The sequence below is a fragment of the Panulirus ornatus genome, chromosome 57, assembly GCF_036320965.1.
Source record: "Panulirus ornatus isolate Po-2019 chromosome 57, ASM3632096v1, whole genome shotgun sequence".
In the NCBI taxonomy this organism is placed as follows: Eukaryota; Metazoa; Arthropoda; class Malacostraca; order Decapoda; family Palinuridae; genus Panulirus; species Panulirus ornatus.
Window position 1 is genome coordinate 25,582,463 of NC_092280.1, and position 25,714 is coordinate 25,608,176.

General features: G+C 39.8%; 1 protein-coding gene and 1 long non-coding RNA gene across 9 annotated transcripts in view; both read right to left on the reverse strand.

The window, feature by feature from the left end:
* kkv (hyaluronan synthase-like protein kkv) overlaps nt 1–10,399 on the reverse strand; it is a 105,050-nt gene extending 94,651 nt beyond the window's left edge. For 2 of the 5 annotated variants that reach the window (XM_071694797.1, XM_071694796.1), the window contains exon 1: nt 10,163–10,399. Coding sequence is in view for 2 of the 5 variants with exons in the window: in XM_071694800.1 (XP_071550901.1) it covers nt 7,659–7,666 (8 nt within the window). In the remaining 3 variants the exon portion in view is untranslated. Of the gene's footprint in view, nt 1–7,658; nt 7,692–10,162 lie in introns of those variants that run through there. The other 3 variants (XM_071694800.1, XM_071694795.1, XM_071694794.1) reach the window with 3 other exon arrangements.
* Nucleotides 10,400–16,408: 6,009 nt separating this feature from the next.
* Nucleotides 16,409–24,679, reverse strand: LOC139766319 (uncharacterized). Of its 4 annotated transcripts, none has more exons than XR_011716841.1 (8): nt 20,517–24,679; nt 20,193–20,283; nt 19,675–19,751; nt 19,137–19,249; nt 18,349–18,467; nt 18,090–18,153; nt 17,254–17,378; nt 16,409–16,720 (listed from the first exon to the last, which is right to left on the reverse strand). It is a non-coding gene; the product is annotated as an uncharacterized lncRNA (long non-coding RNA). The 4 variants fall into 4 exon arrangements; XR_011716842.1 differs by having other exon boundaries at nt 17,254–17,418; XR_011716840.1 differs by having other exon boundaries at nt 17,259–18,153.
* Between the last annotated feature and the right edge of the window lie 1,035 nt (nt 24,680–25,714).

The following is a 25,714-nucleotide window of genomic DNA, read 5'->3' on the forward strand; positions in this document are numbered from 1 at the left end:
ACCCAATTCCAAAAAACAAAAAAAATAATTGTTAGTATCCCTAGCGTCCGCCCTCGAAGGCCATCTTTTGAAACCGCAAATCCCCGGTATTGCTGCTTGCTTGCTCGTCCCATCGCGCACCCTCCCGATGCTGGTCGCTTATTTGCAGTAATTTCATTTGACGCCGCAGGCGCTCACTCAGTCTCATATATACCAAAATTCACAAAATATTTATCTCTTTCATTTTCAAGAGTGCTTGAAGGCGTGTACGGGAATTATTCATGTTTATTTGCACAGGTTCGCAAGCTGCAAGAGGCCAACGAACGGTTTGGGTAAGGTACCCAGGATATGGGGGGGGTTATCGATTAGAAAACGTAAAGAAATACAGTAATGGTGTGAGCGGTCGATCACTGAATTTTGCGTTGTTCGGACAATCATTGTCTTTTTCACTCTTCCTTACAATTCAAGATTTCAACGTGTACAAGATTGTCTGCCCGCAAGTGTAAATGTCAGAAGAGATACTTAACCTTCGGGAAAATGACCAACGATTGAACGGCCGTGACCTGAGGAATTAACCTCTTTAAACCACAGCGGTACGATCATTTTGACCATGACGGTGCGACCTTATGCTGCGACGATACACCTGATGCGCGTGTGTGTGTGTGTGTGTGTGTGTGTGTGTGTGTGTGATGGCTATACAGGGTCATCTTAACCAAGGCTCGTCTCGGGTAGTTCGCAAAGTTCAAACGCTAGTGCTTCCGAGGTTAGCTATTATCAAAAGGTCTTTCATGACTTAACGGCGAAGCTTCGTTTTTGCCGGCCAACCGTTACATGTTCGTCTGCTCTACAATCGTGCATTCACAACGACTAAGCGGGACAATACTTGGCTTTCAGTCGTGTAGATACACTACGACATCAACACACTGTCGGCTAACCTAAGAAGCATAACTGGCTAATGGTAATAAGGTTTATCACAACACCTCCCCTGTGAATACGACTGTGACTTAATTCCAAGGAGAAATTGCGAAACTACATATCATTTCGGGGAGAGACAATGAAACAGATTCCGTTATTCTTTCTCCCGATACAATGAAGTCTTTTAACTGTATTTCCTCTGGTCACGGTGATGGATGGAAGACAAAAAAAAAAGTATTTGTTTTATTAAAAAGAAAAATCCAGAACGGTGTATCTATTTATAAACCGTTGAGACATCTCAATGGGCCCGTCTACATCCCATACGATCTTATAGCAAAAGGGTGTGGTCCAATCATGAATTTCCACAACGAACCCGATTTGTCCTTTTTACACCAATGGAACGTGCAGCAGCATTATCCATGGTTCGATGATGCTGTCAGAAACAGTTTCGACGCGTAAGAAACAGCCCTTCACTTTCAATCTAATTACGTCTTTAGGGCTTCAGCATGGTTCAAGGACACGATTAAATCAACTGGTGATATTCAACCGACCAAATGATGATTGGGAAACTGCCATGCGATACAATTGGCTAACTATATACGACTGCCAGACCTTGAAACATCCTGTTATATTTATAGTGGTTATCTAATATCCATGTCCTAAATCATGACAATAATAATGATAATGATAATAATCAGGTCACCGCACCAAGCAACAGAAACAGAAAGCAATTTGGCCAGCAACCCTTCGCCAGCAGAGTCTGGCCTGCAGATGTAGGTCACAGACATGGATGAATAACTTTTACCCAATGAAATTGATGGCTTTCGTCTTCTCTCTCCTTTCTCTTTTGAATAGTATTATACTGGTCGAAAGAGAAAGAAATGTATCGTGCACAATGCTTTTATATATATATATATATATATATATATATATATATATATATATATATATATATATATATATATATATATGTTTATATATATATATGTATATATATATATATATATATATATATATATATATATATATATATATATATATATATATATATATATATATATATATATATATATCCCTTTTAAGACATTATCAATGTTCAAGAATGAACCATACACACAAATGATAGATTCTGGTCTAATTAGTTAACCATCATCATGGTGTAGCTGACCATTGCTGTCTTTCAGAAAACTGAGAAACACACTCGTCACCAAACTGATGCAGATTAACTGAAGTGGGAGACTGCTGAGGGAGGGTACAGAGGAGAGTCACTGCCCGAAGTGCTTTGTGGGGTCCGGGCACCAGTCCCCGCTCAATCCTAATTCAAATGTAGACAGAAAACCCCTCCTCCCACTTCCTCATCTTGTGCATGATGCGCTACATGCGTTTGGATATGTTCATGAGCTCACTGCTGCCCTAACTCGGGCTCTTCTTCCTTAGTAAGTTCTTAGAATGTTGAAAGACCAAGAAAAGGGCCTTAACAAAATGAATCGCCGGGTCTCTCTCTGAAAATGGGGCCCAGAAACGGTGTTTACCCCGACAGGGTGGTGTTGGCTCCCGACTTAAGCAGTGGTAATGACGGAATCATATTCATACTGGTGACATCAGGACAATAAATAGTAGTCGTAATCGTACAAGTGACGTCAGCGCCATGACAGATAACGACAGCGAAGAATTCATAGCTGTAATGACGCCAGCGTTAGATAATTCGACCATAGCGCTAACCACATCGATTTCAGTCGCGCTGGTGAGGTTAGCAACGAAGTGTAGTACAACGACGCTCTGGTGACGCAGGTGATGTCTCGCACTGGATGGGAAAGGAGAATAAACCAGAAGAAAATGTCTTGCCTCCTGGGTGCGTGCGGAGGCAAATTCATCCTCGTCAACAGAGACAGCACGCAAAACGCAAATACTAAATGACACTAGATGAAAAAAAGGACTTATAACTGCCGCATCACAGACGATATAATCAAGACGAACAAGGCATTACGAGTATTATTTTCCGCAGTGTTGATTATGAGAGGTTCCCGTCCAAATGACATAATGAGGGTGGAGTGAGCGAGCTTGCGTCCCACACACACACACTAGCCTAGCCTCCTCTCACCGTGTTCCATGTTGCTTCCTCTGGCTGTCAACAACGAAATGATACCACCAAATGAAGTTGATTTTTCTGTGGCAGTGAACAGCTGCTGTATCTCTGAAGATTAGTATAATCATATCATTCCATAATGAAGGCAGCATGACAATGAAAGCAGTATATTCAAAGGAACGAATTCAGGCTGTTACTGAATTAGGAAGAAGCAATCCTTGTACCATTGTGACTTATGACAGTCTTCCTGCGTGGTTTTAAAACAGACCTTCAGTGACTAAGGAAACTGATTTTTAAGTAATGTTTGTATGCTAAAGGTATTATTAACTTAATGGTACTAGAATGTACACATCACGTTATAGAACCACTCAGTAACTCACTCGTTCATGAACTGCAAATATTCACGTTTATCATCCTTGATATAGTCCGTTTCTATAAACTTTTTGAATCTGAAACAAACATAATTCAAGAACGATTTATCATGAGACGGGTCAAAGACGTCCAATTAAGTTCATTTTATTGCTGAAGGTGGCAGAGCTTTGCTTTGCTTTAAAAAATCTCCTTTGGCAAACCTTAACTCAGATATAAACTCTATACTGATTAAAAATCTTTATAAAGTAATAAAAAAGATACCGAGAAAAACATAGTTATCAGTGGGAAAGAAAATCAAACATATCAAATATCTCTCTGCCTCCCGATCAATCACGGTTCAATCCATGCAGACTCCTGCATGCAATTCAAGTTCAGATTCCATTTGCTGAGTTCCTCCCACTCCACATGGAGAGACTTGTAGTCGCCAGAAATGGCCCACGACAGATCTAACCAGCCAAGAGCTCTTGGGACTCCCTGAGGTCATAGACACCTCAGGAAAATGCACTGGTTGTTCATGTCCAATGACAGCGAAGAGACAAGAATCTAGATTACGAGTACAAAACGTAACACACGTTTAGTATTTCTGATATATATATATATATATATATATATATATATATATATATATATATATATATATATATATATATATATATATATATACAACCCTAGGACCCCGCATATGTGGCTCCTGCCGCTACGTAGCTGTACGAAGGAGCAGGGAATAATTGACTCATTCCGAACGATTACGCCCTCGACGTGACCATACTCCTCTCAGGTAATAACTTGAAGGCGGAGTCCTGGTGTATGTGTATATATATATATATATATATATATATATATATATATATATATATACACCATATATATATATATATATATATATATATATATATATATATATATATATATATATATATATATATATATATATATATATATATATATATATATATATATGCTTTTCATGATAATTGTTTTCATGCCAGACTCTGGTTGCGAAAAAAAAAGTTAAAATCTACATAGGGAATAAGTGGGTTTGTAGGTAGCCTCGCATGAGTAGTTGTGACAGCTGTCTTCAGCAGCCACTTTCTGACTCCATATTTGAGAATATCCATTAGACTCTATCCTGTCTGCCAATGTTACTGTATACTGCTACACTGCACTCACAGACTGGAGAAACTATAAACTTGATTTTCATACTGAACACATCAACTGAAAGACGCTAGCTTCATACTTTCGACTAATCATAATCATGCGTACTCAAGAGTTTTGTACAAATACTCTCCAGAACTAGAACTGACTTGAGTGAGGGGACAATTCAGTCTCTTGCTGTCAATAAGGAAGCAATCTGGACAATCTGGCCTCAAAAATCCTCTAAGTGGGACATGAGTCGGCAGGTATCAAACATATGGCGCGCCGCCGCGTTCTGTCACCTCAACACACTTCCTAGCAATGGTTTGGAGTGACTGACTGGCCAAGCATTTCACCCAAAGGCCCAATAAACGGGGAGAATATGCTTGAAGAAATTTTACCATTAAGGTCGTTTCTGATGTCTACTCTTTTTTTTTTTTTTACAGCGCCAATAAATCAAACAGCTATTTTTTTCTGTACCACGAGCACCACCAAGATTGAAAAGCACCCATAACTTAAATACACACGTTATCGCAGTCATAAATATTTGCTTACGAATCATAACACATACAAGCCAAAGCATATACCATTTTAGATAAAGTAAATTTTCTCCTATGCCAAAACTAAAAGAAAGCACTATTAATTTCAACTGGCAACAATAAAACACACCTAGAATATGTTTTCTTAAGGACCAGTACGTATGATATCAAAAGACACGTCCTCAGGCACTCTCCCACAAATCCTCTTCAAAAACCTTATAACATCTATCTCGACAGGAGAATAACAGGGAAATAAGTTGTTCTCCCGGAGTGTTCCTTCTCACGGCGATCCTTCGGAACCACGTATCTAAGTAGTTTTCATTTTTCGCAAGGATGTCTTTATCTTCATATATATATATATATATATATATATATATATATATATATATATATATATATATTACAAAGGTTGACGACCTAACAAACCATGAGACAGCACTGAGACCCTCCAACCCCAGTTTTTAGTCCACTTTCCTAACTACTCTTTTAAAGAGATGGAATCGGCTGAAAATAGTCCCCTAACTTCCGTATCACAGAATTTTTCCCAGCCATTACGAGGCTGGCGGGGATCAGGCTGTTGCTGAACCACATGGACGGAGCCTCGTCCCCACAAGCTCTTACTTAACATAATCTATTTTACCAAGGCGCCCAAATCAACGTAAGGAACGCCTCTCAATCATGAACTTGTAAGAATTTATAAGGCAAGTGATCAGATGGAAGTACATGCGACGAGATGATAATTTTTCGAACGTTTGCTCATGGAAGTTTAACTTCTTTATTTGCCTTTGGCAAAGGAACTTTCAGTGATGGAGAAATCAACGGCTCCTCGAACTCCACGGAAATAAAGGTGGTACAATAACCCAAATGACCAGCGGAAATTCTCCTCCAGTGAACAAGGTAGATTGTGTGAACGCTGTTGGACCTATGTGAAGAATACTCGTAGGGTGTAGGGTATATAAACCAATGATCACTTTGATCAACCATCATGAAAAATACGATGTAACTGCGTTGGCAGAAAGAAAAATGTGTATGAGTAAATTACCCTCTAACGTATTATCTTTTTTTTTTTTTAACCATGATCATATATGGTAATTTATACAGTATATCATATGAACAGGAATTCAAAAATCTTGTCATACGGAAAGACAGAATGGGAAACAAAAGATACTACAGGATAACTCTGCTCATTCCTGTATGCCATTGAACTTTGGCTGATGCAGTGTTGCCGTGACTATTAGGTCTCTTGTTCTCCCGTTTGCTGTCCTCCTGTCACCCATGTAACCGATTCATTCCTGATTTACGCAGTCATATCTGACTATCAACTCAAAGTCAAAAATGGATCATATAGACATGGTAAATGTTGCAAGACGATAACGGTATGTTAAGGCGGGAACAAGGATAAGGTGCGTCTCGTGCACAGAGCGCCGCCACAACTCACAACTACCAGTACTTTGTTTACTGCTCCCGTCCCGTTGCGAGACAAACGACTCCATAACATAAAACAATCTAGTGATGAAACACTGTTATAAAATATTTCCCGAGAGGTGGCTGACTTGCCTTAAATCTTGGAAGTAAAGGAACAACAGGTTGTCACCAACGTTGCATGGCCTAGGAGTCAACGTCACACAACAGGTACTCCGAGAACACAAACACCGAGGAAGTCAACTAAAACTAATAACTTTGCAATGGAACACTTGCGCAGTCAGAAAAACTCTAGGCGCTCCAGTAAATAACTAACTGTTTACCAAGGCCAGACACGCAGGAAAGCGGGAAGGTCTTTACGTCTCTGATTATCGTTCAATAGCATGTAAATAAAAAAATACGGAATTCTGGCTATAAAAAGCAAAAAAAATGTATAATTCAACCAACGTTATTACAATACTGGGTACTGCACACACACACACACAAAAAAAAAAAAATAGCCTCCGACGTGTGTAAAAGAACTTAACATGGCAGGCGGAGATAACATCATAGACTGAAACTGAATGGCTAACTTCGCAGGAAGAAGATTCCACCATCGGTTTCTATGAGGCTGAGGCGTGACGAATAACACACTAACACCGCCCACTGCTGTATTTACCTCTGCCAGAAGTGTTCATAAAAACTGTGTACATGAGTTTCATACTCCACGTCCTTCTTTTATCAGTGCGTCACTTCCTACTGGAATACCGATATAAGTAAGGGCTTCTGCACTCGTGTTTAATCTTCGTCACTTCACTTATCTTGAAATCCCTTGGCTGCCTCTCAAAAAGGCAAATATGTACAGCTGACAGTTTTCGTCTCCAACGAATACAGTGCACATTAACGCACCACAAAACACACACGCCTCATTACGACGTTGATAAGTAGTCTGCACACACGAATAACTTTCTATTCGTATTATCTGTATAAGTTAGTTTTACCAATGACAAAAAGTTCCTCTACATCTTGGAACACAATTCTGTCTCTGTAACCATACAAGAAGCATATATATTAGGATTAAACAATGGGTATATATGTACATCATATATATATATATATATATATATATATATATATATATATATATATATATATATATATATATATATATACTATAAATCCCAGAAAATACAGTAAAGGGCAGAACTGCAATATCCAAGGGAAATACGTACGACGCCATGATGGCTGGCAGCCACTGTACTGGGTGAGTGAGGTTCCCAAGCTCACGACTGCAAGTGGGCGCCCTGATATGTTATTATCGTTATGGTTATCCCAGATAACTTACTGATAAGATTGAGCCAATCACATTCCTCCAAACACTTTAATTAACCCGTCATTTCAGACAACTGTGGGCATTAGTGTTGGTAAACAACACCTGTTCAGGTGATTGCCATATAGGGAAAGCTGAACTAAAAAGAAGTATAAATAGAAACCATGAACTGCCTTAAGACAAGCACTTTGAGCGATGTAAAGAATAACGTTTATACCTCATTAAAGTAAAGTACAGCGCATTCAGCCTGGTTTATCCTTGAAAGATTCATTGTCGCAAAAATACGTTTTCAAGTACGCAAATATAAAATTGCGCGTACGACAAGTACATTTTGTCTGTACTTGTAGCTTGTAACATGAGCATGAGCACACTAACGACATATTCCGTAAAGATACGATATGAGTGTTGAGCGACTTGGTCTGACGTCATAACTGATTTGAGTGTTAGAATTCCGTACCAGATATTTGATCACGCTCAGATAAGACGCACACAGGCGCACACAGTACCATGTCATATACGGATATCGCTCGTGATGGGGAATGTCTGGATACGAACGATTTTTTTTTTTTATCTTTCTCCCATTCAGCTAACAGTGGCAGGTGCACCGTTTAGATAGGGTAGCCAAGGGCGAGAGGTGACAACAGTAGTTCGTTATGGACCAGCGCCACCGCTAGGCTCCGGCTACCTCTTAGTACGCCGAGGAAGCTCAGCACAGGATTATCGGATACATGAGCTTACAAGGACGCTGATTACCTGTTTTGCTGAGCCAGCCCGCAAATGAAATATTCGTGTGAAATGATCAAGTGGCAAAGTGATATTTCACAATATTGCAAGCCTTAAGACCTTAAAATGACTCCACCCAGACTCTCGCTAATGGAGAAAACCACCAGTAGATGTAAAACTGTGGACGCTGATTGTGCTCTACTGACCGACCACTCACTTGTGCCTCATCCTTCAAACATTTACGTGATGTAAGTGGGAAAGTAAGATATTGAAGGCCCCTAGCCAGCCAGCCTTGCCATACTCAATCCTCCCCTCTCCGCTTGGTACTTTGTTACCCACTTTTTTTTCTAAAGGTGTTAAATCCTTTACACCACCCCTTCCCACGAGAACCATGATACAAGCCTAAGGTAGTTCATTACCATCCTTGCGGTCACATTATGGTTATAACGCAGCCTGAAGCATTGTGGCTAGAGCCCAGAAACACGGCGGGGAAAAGTTCCATTTAGAGATTCGCTCATAGCACCAGAACTACGTGTCATGGCGTAGTAATGACGCGGTGAGGAATTACAGTCTCACATTCATACTGGCATGAACCCAAATGCAGAAAGCATGAAACGACAAGTGTTTAAATGCGCGAGGTCCGAATTATACATATATTCCTGCCGCTCAGTATCATAGCCTGAAGTATAATGGTGACCACAGGAACCCTCATAATAACTCGCCGAAGCTGAACAAGCGGCATCATGATGGAGATGATTACACGAAGCAGCTTTATGATGACTCCTAGAACCTGGACAACCTTCGGCCATGGTGGTGATCACATAAGCATTACCGTCATGACTACCTACAGCATGATGGTGATCATGAGGTGAAGTCTTCTACTCAACGCCCCTCACAAGCACAAACTGAATATTTTTTTTCTTTTTAATGATGAGCGATACCATCATCATAACCTCCTCACTCACACTTGAATGATCCTAGAGCAAGAAAATGAACGAGTTGCTGGTGATAATGAACCCTTCGTGACCACCCTACCAAACACAGCCTTCATCCATACTGTCATGAGTAAAACATTATGATTACACACACACACACACACACACACACACACACACCCACATACGCAAGCAACAGCACAATAACCATGAGTACAGTGACGGGGGTCAAAGTATCATGATATCTCCCATACTAATGCAACCACAGCATAGTGAGTACTGTTGGAGGTTATGCGTCGTGACCCATCCCCACCATGCACCACCAAAATCTCCAACATGATGATGATGGAGTACGAGTATCAATGATGAAAAAGCCTTATTGAGAAAGTATGGCCTCATAAAACCCAGCTGTTTCCTAACAGCTAACCTCCCCCCTACCCCAACCCACCCCTGCCCCTTATTCCAATCAATCTGTCGTCTCTCTCATGACATTAGCAACCCTAAGACGTTAACATGTGGTGATCCCATTTAATGTATGGCGATGGAACAACATTTACTCAAGAATGATAAACATGTGAAAGGGTGGCCATGGGAACTGTTGAGCAAGCGGAAATAATCTTATATTTCTCAAAGGTCTCAGATAAAGCGAGACAGATATTATTGGCTGTTACATCATCTCGACACAAAACATGAACCTGATGAATAAAGTCTGAATAAACGAAAGAGAAATGGTGACGGGCATACTTACTTAAAAGTTCACTTGCCCCTCTCTCCTGCACTAAAAAAATTTTCACTTTATCTTCCCCTTCACGGAGCACCAATTTATAATCGCACACTTTGGATCAGGATAAAAGCTTTTTCCTGTGCGGAAACATTACTATGATTGTCCACACCGTCAACTCATCATCAAGTCAATAGAGAATCATCACAAATCCCTCTAGCGCCAGCACAGAGTCGTTACCTCCACAGCGAGTGAGCCGTCACTGGTCTCCGCGCCAGGCCAAGTCTCGGAACAACTTTCTCTTAAGATGCCGATTAGTGACTTTAGCCTACCTGAAAAAGATCTGTTTCTCCCTCTACACTAAACCTATGGGATATCTATCGATGGATCGTGCTCTGAACTTGTTCTGCTGATGCGTTGGGAGGATAGTCAATCATCACAATGTACTAGGGGTACCCAAAGGGCTGGATCGGGAATGAGATGTGATAGTGATGACGTCATACGCCAGGTAACTGGTAAGCTGATGTAAAGGTGATCAAGATCACCGAGAGCGACAGCGGTTATAGAGGGCGAAATGTAATCTGCTCACTCTGGCGCTCAACGTCTGAAATAAAACAAACTAACCACCAAAATATCTCTTTTCTTAAGATACCCTTAAGATTCCCATATTTTAAGAAATCTCCAGTGAACGCAAGATGCCCTTCAGTTCACGACAATGGATCGGTCACCTTCACATTCATTCACTATCGCACAACCTTACTCAACCTTGGTCACCACGACACGTAACTCAACGGTCCGGAACCTCGCCTTTTTTCTGACTTAACAACTTGAGTACGATGGTTCGGCCACAGACACGACAAAACGACCCTTGGATAATGATGACCAGGCCCTCATACCCAAGGGTCGTGCTGTTGTTCTCAAGAGTCGTCCCGTCGAGTTTCCGGACTCCGCCTGCTTGAATAGCTGTACATCGCGGGAAAAGTCTCCCTTGGCAAGGTTGTCTCCTCGCCAGCAGAACTTCACGCTTTAAGAGTTCATCTTTTCCCTGCTAATGAGCGTGGCGCAGCCCAGAAGCTATCGGAGCCCAAATGTAATCAACAAATATTCTCGCCGGTGTAATCTTTTGGTACAGTACCTAAACTAAAATGATTTAAGACGAAAACCCCTCTTGGTACATGTCGAGTCGTGCAAATTTAGCACTGCTACTAAGCAATGCTGGTTTGGGCCAGATTCGGTCGCCAGTCGGTGCGAGCAGTGAGGAGTATAGTGATCACAGAATTATCCATCCCAGGTTCATTTGAACCCAGCTTAGTGAACATATACATATTAGGAAGATAAAGGTGTGGCAGGCAGGTCTTGAACATAACTTTGTGAAGGTAGGATACTGTGAAGACAGAATGCAGTAAAGATAAGATTGTTAAAGATGAATAGGTAGTAAAAATGAAAGTGCACTGAAGATGACGGTGCTGAGAAGATGAATGTAATGAAAAGGAGTTTGTGGTGAACATAAAGGTGTAATAATGATGAGGGTGTAGTAAAGATGGCCTTATAACCTGACCCCTAAAATTATTCAAGCTAGGTTCAAGGCCGCACTCAGGCCGAAGTAGCTATTTATCATCAATTATTGTTAATGATGTTCATTTCCTTATTCATTTATTGCCACTATTATAAGTACAGAAGCTGACATCGTATGAGCATATGTATTCCCACAATCGTGGCCATTTCTCTTGTTGTGATGATGACAAAGCAATCAGCAATTGTGGCAGCTGACGACGAAAAGTCAACGTATGTGGCTGGTGAGCAAGTATACCGGCTCAGTATGCGCTGAGGTCAAAAAAGTCTGAAGAGCCAAGAGATATGGAAGGTCAACTTATGGGGAAGCAGTAAACAGAATGTCACGTACACATATGAACGATGTGAGGCGTCAACAGGTTGGAGTTATACGTTAAACCAGCAGCAGTTACGACACCTCAGTTAATGTAGGTCTGCGAACGTAGTAGGTAGGTTATATGTGTGTGGGAGGGGAGGGGGGGGGGGGACACGAAAGGCCTGGCAACATGGTGGCTGAGCGTGGCCTGTGAGAGGCTACTCAAGCCACACCGGCCGCTGCCATCACCACAAGGGTCACTGCCGCCAGCTATTATAAGTGTCTGTTTACAATCCCTTGCTGAGCCATGCTAGTTCTTTCTCTGTTTCCTGGCCTTCCATCTTTTGCTCCCTCGACCACATTCACGCAGTGACAATAATATGGTAAATATGCAAGTGTTGTATGGCATCTGAAACACTATTATGACAGTCAAGATGGGCAAGTCTCACAATGACATCCATGAGAACGTCGATCAAGAAATCAAATATCTAGTGAGGGTTTCACAGACAAAATGTCTACTGGCAAATATCACTGCACTGGGATACACGTGGAAATCATTCGGCAAACTGTTCATATCGTATATTTGGCCAGACTGGAATATGTCTCGAAGTCTGATTACTGCACTTAAAACATTTAAAAGGAAAGGTCCTTGAATGGCAACAAAGACGGGATCAGAATTAAGAAAGCTGATTATTGTGAGAAGTTAGAAGCCGTCATTCTGTTCGCCATGGAAGGAAGACTGAGGGATATGGGGTAACTTGATCTCGACCTTCAAGTTTCTACCCTGTATGACATCAACAATTTAGTTCTTCGAAACATACAAAGAGAAAACAACCGGAAGCCATAACCTGAAACGAAGCAGGAGAGTTGTAAGAAAAGATACAAAAAAAGTACTTTTAAGCTTCTGAAGGGTCATACTGGGAGAACGGAATAAACTAAGTGAAGAATTTATGAATGACCCACATTCCCAGAGAACGAAGTCATTGCCAAGAGCTCAGGTTTGGACTTGGCAAATCTTTACACACACACACACATACACTTCACGGGTCAGCTGCAACCCGACTACACCCTTCAGTTCTCTCACCAACTGTATGCAAGAACACGACGCAGCTACCAGACCTGCGCACCACACCTATCACAAAACATCCCCTAATTTAATTCTTCAGGTTATGGTAATTATCCTTTCTTTTCACAGACTATTGTTCTAAAGTTGGATCTTATTTTCAGGGTCCCTAAACTATCGGACGATCTTACTTTCAGCCCCCAAACATCTATCTACAAGACTTCTGGGCTCCATAATAATTCTAGGAAAATCGGATATCCTTATTATCAAGCTCCTTCTAAACTATTGAGCCCTGGTCCTTCCACCCCCATCTAATTCACTACTGTGTAAATATGTGAAATATAGTCACAGACCAATCAACCTTACGTAACCTCCAGCTGACGAAAGCTAACCCTACCCTAAAACTGGCCTAGCTTAACGTAATCCAACCGAGAGGAAAGTAACACGATAACTTCCAACCGGGGAGCTACGCTATCCAGATCCCAATTGGGGCCTTAAAAAATGTAACCCACACGGGGACAAGATATACGAAAAAAAAAAAACATGAAAGATAGGTGGCGTAATAGCATGAACTAGTCCCCTCCCGCAACTGCATACTACACAATGCATTGTCCTGAGTGACGGACTCTCCTGAGTGACGGACTAGCTCTGTGTTACCGAGATAGATCTATGCTAGAGTCACTCCCATGGAGATCTATGCTAGAGTCACTCCCATGGTTAGGCTTCTTAATACCCCATATAAGCACTGATATCGTTTATGGTCTTCGCATCATCTTGGACATATGAAGGGGCTCAAATTCTTTCGTTTTATCTTTTTATAGCGTTGACGGTCTTAATGACCACGTAAGTTGATAAGCCTAACACCTACATAAAAAATCATTCTTTGGATAGTAGGGGGACACCTCTCTACTACCATAATGACGTAACAAAAACTTTTCAACTTGTATAAAAATGAATATCAAAAAGTCTCCGAGAAAGTCCGAGAAAGTCCTAAAAAAGCAAAACTATCTAATGGATCCTAAATTTATAAGTTATCTATCTATATGTCGTGGCACGGGCCCCTATTTTCTGATCGGTTTTACAACGAAGAAACAATCTAAGGCTCAATGACTCCCTCCTTCAAGAAATAATGTCTAAATTCTCGTCAGTGCTCGCACCCGCAATTCACTAAATGTCTTCCCTATATTAACTGGTTATTCCTGCTCTCGTCTTCTTCATCATGTTGTCCATCAACATACTTTTTACCAAAGTCACCAACCAACATGGAAGACATGTGCGTTACTTATACAATCATTGGTATAAATCAAGTACTTCCTAACCACGTCCAAGTCCACTTGCAGCCTTGCTCAAACACACCCAAGTAAACATAAAATCAGTGCCTTTGGTCATCATCTTGGAAATGTCATATTTTTGCATTCAATGTAATACTTCATGAAAAGGCCATCTTCATCTAACATATACGAACGATGTGGTTGTAAAACAGCGTAACAGCCTATCATGTCGAAGGATAGGATTGGGGACAAGTTGGATGGATGGAATCAGTGACGCTTTTAAAAGTTTTTCGGAGTTTGGCAATGCAGCATGGCGTGAGGCGTGCATGAGACAGAAGACTTGAAGCACTGTGGTATACAGGGGTCAGTGTGCTGTCAATGGACCGAAACAGGGTGTGGAAAATCAGTCTTGTGGGATCGAGTCCAATTTCGCGATCATGGAAAAAAAGTTTGTGGACGTCGAAGGTAAACATCAAATGCTTTATCATGTAACATTCTATTACCGTCGATTTTTTTTTCTATACAAGTTATTAGTTAGATATCAGTCAATGAAGGAGGACCACAGCAGCGCGACTGGATGGGGAACTTCAATATCTGGGTGGGAAATACCCCCACCCTAGTTTGTCTGAGATGCTCTGAACCAGGACATATGAATCAGTCAGGAGAAACCACAAAAAGGTCAGCGGGGATTGGCTGTGGATAGGGGGTTCTGGTTTCGGCGTATCATACATGACAGCTAGTGTGTGGCTTGTGGACAAAAAGCAGACGTTCTTCGTCTGATCCTGGCGCGACCTTGCTACGTGGAAAATGGTGAAATATGAAACCAAAAAAAAAGGGCCGAGGTTAAAAACATTACTTCTTGCATTATTCGACTCTGACAAATAAAAATATTTGCTCCTGATTTCGAATGGTGAAATAAAAAGGCAAGATGAAATGCAAATGTAACCGATTTATGTTTATGACCTAAACTGGAACAAGAATTTTGACTTACCAGACATGTTGCCGTACCGCCCGCCCTTCCCGTAATTTACATTCTGCAGTCTCTTTTGTTTGCCATCGAAATTAAGGCTTTTTCTATGCAAGGAGACGATACAGGAGTATTTCATAGTCTTCTTGCCACGCTTCGGATATCCTAGATCACAACAACAGTTCACCATTGTAAAATTCTTATCAACCAACCGATTATCTGTTGCTGCTGCTGACGGACGGAGAACAAAGATGCAAACTTGTATGCACGAATTTTATCTTACCATTTGCAGCGTGGAGAATTATGCTCAAAATACAAATAAACTCTATGTAAATAAAACCTTATATCACAAATTTACGAATGAGCTTACAGAACTGATGCTTCAATATTATTTCAAGTTTAAAACACATCGGAATTTTATTACATCCCCGGAGATGTTGTGTTTGTGCGTTCGTACTTATGTGCCGCGGTGTTCCTCAGAATAGTTCCTTTTTCACTCAAATTCTTTTTTATATATAAAGTCCAGAGTTAGTGTATCTCCCTTACACGAGACCTCCTTACCCATTTCCTTTCTCACCATATAGAGCTCAGAAGTTCATACTAGTCTCACCATATAGAACTCAGTTCATCCTAGTCTCACCATTTCTGAGCTCATTCACCTTCCCATGACGCTATCCGTTTAAAGTTTTCTCAGTGCAATGATACCAAGAAAACATCAATAAACAAGTTCTTTGTGTGACTGTGTATTTCGTATTACTTCTAAAGTTTTCTTAAAATGCAGTCTTCCATGGATTATTCATGCAATAATTGTGCGTACGGTCTTAGAATTGATAACACCTAAAGGTTGTTTAGTTCTCATTAATTTTTAGCCCTATCAGCAATTGCTAAATATCTTTAAATAATTTTCGTCTAGGTTACTTTGAGTTGACAGTTTTAATGACCATGATAGTCGATAGACCTATAAACTCTAATTAACCAAGATAACAAAACATATTGTCTTAAAATGTCAAAAATACCTGAACTAACTCTGATGATTTTTATCAACTGTCACAAATTCCAACTTGGGACAAGGTCAGTGAAAAAATGGTTACCAAACATGCTTTTTTATTTGTTGCATTCTGACATACAGCACAAGACGAACAATCAACACTGGTGCATGACAATTCATAAAACCTAGTAACCACTTTACATTGTGGCAAGGGTTCTAAATTAATGGGGCCCCATTTCTAACTATCAATTAACTTTATAAACATGTACTAAAGACAAAGAATTTCCTCTCCTGTCAAAACACATATACAATAACTTCTTGCCTCTTGTCTTCTATTCTATAATGAGAATCTCGTGGTAAACCTTGCACTGTGCAACTCTGTGTAGGTGTCATGTGTGGTAACGTTAATTTGTTCATTCATCGGCTGCCCTGTTGAAGTAGACAATAAGCCACATTACACATGTATACAATGCAATTACAGTACATATGTATCCTGTTACTTTGGGATCTGTCCTGGTTACGTAATTATCGAGAACATTGTAAGAAAATCAAAAATTAACATTTATTTAATCTTATGTTTATATAAGAAACGTATGCTATTTTGGTAATTTCTAGTATTCACTTACAACTCTGCGAATACCCAATAGGTAATCTCCTTTTGGAGTGAGTGATAAATGGCTACGCATCTGAAAATTTCAAATCGGATATAATCTATTAACTAAAAAGCTTTGCAAGATTAAGACTACTATCACCTTCCGGAACTATATGGTGCAATCAATGTGGATGGTAAATACTCATTATTCATTCATCGCACTTCAGTTTATACTTTCTAATACAAGGTCATCTTAAATGTGGAAAGGTAAACTTATCTTACAAAATATTGACTAGGATTCTTTTCACCGAAAACGGAACATTAAGAAGGCAAACACGAACGTAAACGTATAACATTACGGACTAGAGACCTTACTGCAATCATCGGAGTGTGAACTGGCTCCATCAAAACTGGCCTTGGGTTCCCAGCCGTTGTTTACTCCGAGACCACACAATATAGGGTGATCACACGACTCCAGTTTGGCCGAGCAATTGCCTGGAAAAAAAACAAACAAAACAGCAGACAGAGTTTGTTGCTGATAAGTGAATAGCCATATTAGTGTGAATATCTGTACTATTTCACGGGAGAGATTTATAATCGTGTAGCCTAGTGCTCAACATTGTTGCCTATGAAGTGAATAGCTTCGTCTGAATATGTGTACCATTTCACGGGTTTCATAATCGTGTCGCCTAGTCATCTTAACATTCTGTATATGAGCCATGTCTTTACTCCTATGCATGTATATATGAACATATACCCTAGCCTACACTGTGATTGAGTGCGTGTCAGGAATGGGAGAGGGAGGTTTAAGATGGCACACTTGCAGCTGCTGCTGCATCCATGGAAAGTTTAGATTCAAGTACACTACTGTCACTTACGACCATTTTTTACTGTACTACAAAGTTTTATATTCTAAGACTTTACGTTAATATCTACCATGCATAACGTACCAGTGCGCACACTAAGATATGCATGCACCATCAGTATTACAACCACAGGACAAATGTGTTACTACAGGCATGCATTTTCAGTTGTACAACCATAGTACAAGTGTGCACAATCTCAGGCCTGAGAAAGTCCCAAGGTTATGCAAATAACTCGGTCACTCCGTCCGTTCTTCAGGCAATAGACAAAAAACATATATGAAGATTAGTTAAGCGCGCAACACAATAGCAAAGCCAACACAAAATACCATTCGCTTATTACCTGGACTGTGGTTTCCCACATCTTCAAGCACTGGACCCGCAAGCGACTGTGCTTGTCTCTGCCTCTGTGGGGAGAAATTCAGTGATCTTGTCACCAATTCTGGTGTAAATTTTCTGTTCCCGTTTCATATGCCGAAGACGGCTATCATCTGCGTCATAACAAACCATTTACTTACATTTAGATCATGAACACTACTTAATTACCCAGATGCTTATCACTAGTATTTCCAAGTTATATACAAAATAATAACTCAACATACCTGTTATTAAGTCACGCAGCGGTTCCTGCACTACCAAACACCGTCAGATGTTCCTCGTTGCTCCTCCTGCCGCCATCGCTCGTCTGATATATTTCAAAGTCTGAAGCAGCAGATATCAACTGGAAAGAGTTGCTCATGAAAGCTAACATCTATAGTACCACTTGCTGACGTCTTCAGTATTACAGAGGAACTGGAGAGGCAAGCTTTACTAGTGGTTTTACGAGAGTTTCTTTCGCAAATTTTGACAAAAGCACCACTAAAAATGTACGTTTAAAATGACGGTTGCTTCTACCGGTTATGACTCCTATTTGAGATATCACAAAAAATGAACATTGTGCTTGGTTTAGCGGCAGCCTTCTCGACAGATAAATGACGTTGAGACTTAAGAAATGATCTTTAACAAATAATGAAACAGGCTTGTTACATACGTTATATACAAACTCAAACATACATAGATAGGGACAAACATATGTTACTCTTCCCTACACAAAACATTACATTATGCAGCGTATTCCACTTAACATTGATGATCTGGATTTATACGCATATCAACTCAAACTCTGCTTGATTCTCCTATAGAGAAATATCCACTGAAGTTACATCTACTTTTAAACTCAAACATACGTAAATAAACATCTACGTAACTCCTTCCCGTCCAGAATATCAAATGATTTGCACATGTTTAAGTCACAAATCTCATTTGCGCTTAAACAAGACGATACCACTGCAATACCTTACCAACCCATGTAGGAGCGATCAACACACTGTGCTTGTATTACGTTACTCACAGCATCAGTTATTAGAGCAGAAATTCAACCGCTTCTCCTCCTCCTGCCGTCTCGTCTCCTTCGCCTAGCATGACACTCCGGGTCTGTCCCGACTTCCAAGCACCAGATGATATCTGGAAAAATAGAAAATTTAGAGACGTGTCTGTGTGTGTGTGATTACTATTTGGATCTTACAGGGAGAGAGAGTCGTACACTTGCGTTGCACCGTCTTCTTGACTTTGTATAAGCTGTAGCAAGAAAGATCTTGTGGCACTACTTCATGTGCGAGTTCTGTCCACACGTCCTGAGATGATCTCTTATCCCCATTTCGAAGAACCAAAGACAACTACTATTACCTGTGTCATGATTCATCATTCACTTACATTTAGGATCATGTACACTACTTAATCAAATACCACACACACACACACATATATATATATATATATATATATATATATATATATATATATATATATATATATATATATATATATATATATACACATCGCTAGTACTGCCGACCTAAATACGAAAAAACAGAAATGATTCAACGTACCTGTTATAAGTCATGTAACTTCTCCTAAACTACCAAACGCTTCCGGGCCACTTGCTGAACGCTGTAGTGCAACATATCTGGAAAAACAATGTTTCATGTAATATTTCAACCAGTGAAGCAGCAGCCACTAACTGGAACGATACTGGAAGGTGTTACTCACGGGAGCCAACACCTGTAATACCATGTTCTACAGCCTTGAAAGTGTCACTGAGAAACTAGACTTTCTAATGGTTATATAAGAGTTTGTTTCGTATTTGGGAAAAATATTAGAAATGTAGGAGTTTCAAAATCGTCTACATCTGCCAGTTACATATTATTAGCTATTCTTAAAAAAATATATATACAATGTATAAGAAATGAACATTGTTTGGTCTAGTGACAGCCCTTTCAATTGATGAATTACATTTAGACTTAATGAATACTCTTTAAGGGAAAAAAATGAAATTCAAATAGCTAGGAAAAAATATCCATTCCGTTATGAAACAAAAACGTAAAACAAAAGTGGGAAGGACACATACCTAGACAGAAATTCAGATTCCTTTCTCGTCTGGTGGTTGCCTTAAATTGTCGAGGTTGAGTACCCCGTGGGGCGGTTATCTGTCTCCACCTCTGTAGCAAGAAAATGATGTAATATAAAGATTCTATAGTCTTGCCAGTCCAGAATGCCATCATACATAAATAATTTCCATGTTAGATTCTCATCTAACAGGCTGCTGACAATGTAGAAAAAAAAAACAGGACTGAAAAAATACATACGTACATATATACGCACACCCATCTCCGGGACCACTAGATAAACATCTAAACACGCAACACTTCAAATATTCAATTCCGTAACTTACCTCAGAATAGATGGCTTTTCTAATCCTGGCAACTGACGCCGCAGCATTCTAACATCACTGGCCCAGCACCTGCCTATATCTGGAAAAATAAAGACCCAGTAGTGCTTCTTGCTACATAGAGATAAAGATACAGTGTGTGTGTGTGTAGGGGAATAAAAACAATGGATACTGCTATAATGGGGTTGCAAATTGTACAAAATACTTATATACTACCCTTTTACCATACCATGACCTTTTTATCGTGCTATCTTGAACTATCGCTCGTATACTAAAGTACAGCACTATAACTGCTGATACATGGATGCAACGCTATAGTCCCAAAACAGCACTACAGTACACAGACTACGATCATCAAAAAATATCAAAGTCCAGGCAGCGTCGGTCGCGTCATTGGTCAAAGAAGTCAGACACACACACACAACAGTATACATGTTGACGAGTCATCATCTGATGCACATACATTAGGTTAAGCAGTTCAAATTCACGTAACATTTATATAAAGTTCAAACAGCAACGGAACACTGGGTCACTATCGAGGCACATTAGTGTGGTAAAGACAGAAAGGTATGTTTCATTTACAAGAAACACCTTCAAACTGTTCCTTTGACTAACAATTTCCAATTGTGAGCTTAGGAAAAAATATACAGGTACATTCTTAAATGTATTTACAGTACTGCTCTCAACCACTCTTGTTATATCACTCCATTGGTTAATACTCTCGAAGAAACAGTACTTCACCTCACTCAAGGTAGAATGTTCGACCGAGTTTGTAACAGTTACTTCTAGCAGAACCATACGCATCAAGCCTCAAGAAGCTTGTCAGATCGAGGAATACATGCAATAGATCACCTCTTAACCTTCTCTTTTCTGGATATAAATCGTCTGCTTGCACAAAATTTGCCTCAAATCCTAAAAAGCTTGCTTCTGTACTATCTCCATTCTGTTTAGGTCTTTCTTCAGCTAGGCTGTTTAAAACTGAACACAATAAAACCAAAACTGACCTCAACTTCCTCCCAAACTGAACATGTCTCAAAGTGGTGAACCCCCAAGATACTTCAGTTATCTCAGCTCCAGTAATAAGACTAGAGGCATCATTCTTGAGACTTGCCCATCATTTTCATACCCTGGTGGTGTTTTTTCAGTGTTTAACATGAAACATTCCAAGAAAATTCGTTTCCACAAAAACTGGTGTTACTATACAGATGTGCTTAGTGTTTTTAACCGGGCAAAACATTTGCATAATACACAAAAATTATCTAAAATCATACTGAAGAAAATAAATCATAATTCCTATGTACATTCTACCAATTTTTCCAACATTTAAACCAGCTGGACATCACGCACAATTCGACTTTGTAAATACGTTTCCAACTGATGGAAAGGTTAGCTTCAACCTGTATGAAATACGTGTCACTCAACCTGTGCTCTTCCCTCACCTCCCTAAATCAAGGGAAATACTATTCTTAGGCACTCATAGGTTTTTACACAAACGAAAAGATAGACCATTCCTTCCCATCCAGATTCACACAACGTCATGGATATCTATCCATTAAAGACAATGTTAATTGAAATCAAATCTTGAACGGTAGTGGCCTCTGACCAGCGACTTACTACCATACCTACCAACAGTTCATCTCTGGAGGAGTGGTAAACATTAAAGACAAACACAACAGCGGCACTCGAGTACTCCCCTCAGTAATAGTAGAGACGTTGTCACCTCTCTAGGATGAATCTCGTGTTCGTGGCTCCTGCTGCCCATCACGTAACACTTGTGTTCCATGAATCCTGTGGTGGCATCATACTGGAAAAAAAAGATAGAGAGGAGCAATGGCCAGAGACATATCCAGAAATTTTGGAAAGGGGAACACGCTGCTCAGGGTAATAATATATGCTTAGTGTAGAGTAGCTTACAATCAGGAAGTTTAAGGAGATTTTTAACTTAATACAAGTGTATGAAAATAGATATTTGAACACCATCTAATTTCTTTATCAGAGAAAAATGTATCTCTTGAAACATGGGGAAAGATCCCCAGACAGTAGGACATACCATCACAACAAAGCACGTAAAAAACAGTTTTTGCACAGTACATGTAAAACATTGTAAAACCAGCATTTACAATCAGACACAATTACAATTATTATCAAAGACTTTCTAGCTATTGTGATACCTATTACATCATTCAAAACCTGCAGAACACGAGTTGTGGTTAGCTTTAAATAAACAGCCTTACCACATCAGGCACACTGTATATTGCACAACCAATATTGCGAGTCCTGACAGCCTCCTACCCGGTTGTTGCTCGCATCGCGGTTTTACTTCTCAAGAAATATCAACCCACTTCACAGCTACCACCAATGGGAGATAGGCATCAAAGCATGTTATAAAAAAGGAATTAAAAGAGTAACAGGCCACTGGGCTCTTTCGAGGATGTTTTTGGTTGTCTAAGATGTTTAGTGGTAAGAGTAGTGACATGCAGATATTCCAAGAGAAAAGCCAATAGCATATGCAAATAAAGAGGAACAGAAAAGTCCATATTTTTTCATACATATTCACCATTCCCCGCCTCATTTGAGGGAAAACGTTTGCACACGATTATATCAATAACTATGAATGAAACCAAATGAATCAAGCCTCAAACAGCTTGTTAGAACGAGAATGTTGATGCGTCACATTATCAAAAAACCGTTTCATTACCTCTTAACCTCTTTTTTTCAAAGCCAAAATATAGTCGCTCTCTGTTACGCATATTTTTTTCAAGTACGGTCATGAAACCGAACGCGAAAATCAAGGTAGGAAAACACCATCGAATTGTAAATAGAGAGAATTGGCGTATGACGTATCCATGCTATTAGACTTACTAGAAAAGATTCCCGAAGAAAACAAAGCTTACCAACGGAATCGATGCTCAACACACCTTGCCACACTTGTTCCTCCCATGGTCCATCACTTCTGATGTCTTCACGTCTTCGTTCTCATCAGTTTCTGGTGCTATTGGAATTCGTTTCATTTTCACGAAAAAAAAAAGCTAGAGAATAAATGATTGATTTTTTTCTTTGCTATTAACCATGTGATAGTGTTCATAGAAATGTTATAATTAACTGAAGAGACTGGTTGGCACGAATTAGCGTGACTGATGAGTATTTCAGTCTCGCTCCTCGCTTTGTTTTTCGAATCCTGGCGACAAATTCTAGTGGAATTTTTGAGGACTACGAGTCCACAACCACCACGCATGTTAGCGAGAAAATTAGCCAGAGATTAAAAATGTCACTCCCTGCCTACCCAAAGCATTTTCAACTACTAACCACAGGGCAGCTTTCGAACCGAGCGCCTTTTACAGCTAGCACTTTGTGGAGGTGATTGCTCAAATAAAACGGCAGATCTCACGTCATGTGGTGAAAAACTTTTCTCCGGTCGTAATCCTGCCCTGGCAGGGGAGGAAGGCTCGGAATGACACAAAAACACACAATAACACCTCAGTACAACCTTGGCTCTTCTATTACACAAAAATTGTCAGTTCAGTAACACGTCACCTTGACCCGCCACTGGTGGCTGCTGCTGCCAAGTTAGAAAACCAACACACTATGATTGCTAGTGTTACGGGAAGTGGGTTTAACACTCGTGTTGTCCCTCTCAATCTTATATGACCTTGTATATATGTATATATGCATAAAGGGTTTAAGACAAAGTACTGCTGCCTGTACTTAGCGAGGCAGTTGGTGCACTGTAATGTTACATATTTTTACCATACTACTTTTTCCTTATACCTCGTAAGATCATACATACCATATAAGCAGTGTCAACAATATGGTACTAAGCAGTACTGAAACAATTTCAGACACGAGGAATTGCTAATACCAAATAGTTACACAGCAAGTACAACACAAGCAATCCAGATAACGAAAAAAAACATATCTAAACTGTAAATAAGATGAACTAAAAATTATACTCATTACACGAGGAATTGCTAATACCAAATAGTTACACAGCAAGTACAACACAAGCAATCCAGATAAAGAATAAAAAAACATGTATCTAAACAGTAAATAAGATGAACTAAAAATTATACTCATTACCCGGAAGGTGGTTGTCTCAAACTTCGAGTAGGAGGACCCATGAGAGGACTGTGTCCCACTGCATCTGTAAATACGAATCTTCTCCCTTTGCTCCTGTAACAAAGCGAATGGTCTGGTAATACCATACTCTTTTGAATATCTGTGTCCTGACATTGTTAGTTTCAAATCTTATTACACTGCAAAAATACACACTGGAAGGTAACCAAATGATGAAATAGATACATGTGTGAACACATCTGGACAACTAGGGGTCACCGGCATTAAAGACACACACACACACACACAAGTCCGCAATCTAATCATCCTTGGAAAAACATGTAGGTTATGTGGGTTCAGTATCAAACCATTTGATTCTAAAGATGTTAAGTAAAATAGTGTTTATGAACGTAAAAAGCTACATGAGATGGAAAGGAAAGCGATCGAGTAAAAAGATAACTATTGGTGTTGAACAAGTTTAGATATATCTAATCAATAAACGACTGATCCAAACGTAAAACCAGTACATTTCCTATCAAGGGCCCCTGAATTAGAAAAATCTACTGTTTAAGAATCATAAGTGGCAACCAAGTATTTACACAATCCATATTATGAATGGCTACCTAATATTCACAAAATCCTAATTAAGACGGCATCTAACATTTACAAAAACCCTAGTTAAGGCGGCATCCTAGTATCACAAAATCCTTATTGGCTCATTTTGTGCGGAAGCGGAAGGTGCCCATTCACAATGACTAAAGAAATCTTGTCATGACTTATCCCGTCTCTAGGCACACATTCACTAAAGTTCCTATGTCAGAGGCCAAAGCAAAAGTTAACCCGGTTTAAGTCCTATTCTCCAAATTTCTAAAACCGCCACGAAATGATACGTCCTGATGTAAATTATTTAACCAAACTTTCACAAAAGTAGTAAAGATTTCCTTAAGGGTAATCTAAACCACAGTAAAGCTAAACATCTTCAGCATTATATACTTGGCAGAGAGGATCCCGGGACTATCATAGTATGACGGATATTCAATCGGTATTATTACCGTTGCGGACATAAAGCGAATTTCAGATGAGGTTTAAGTTAGGTTTCGTTTAATTCATTTTTCATGACTTGAACAATTCTGACCTTCATTTCTATA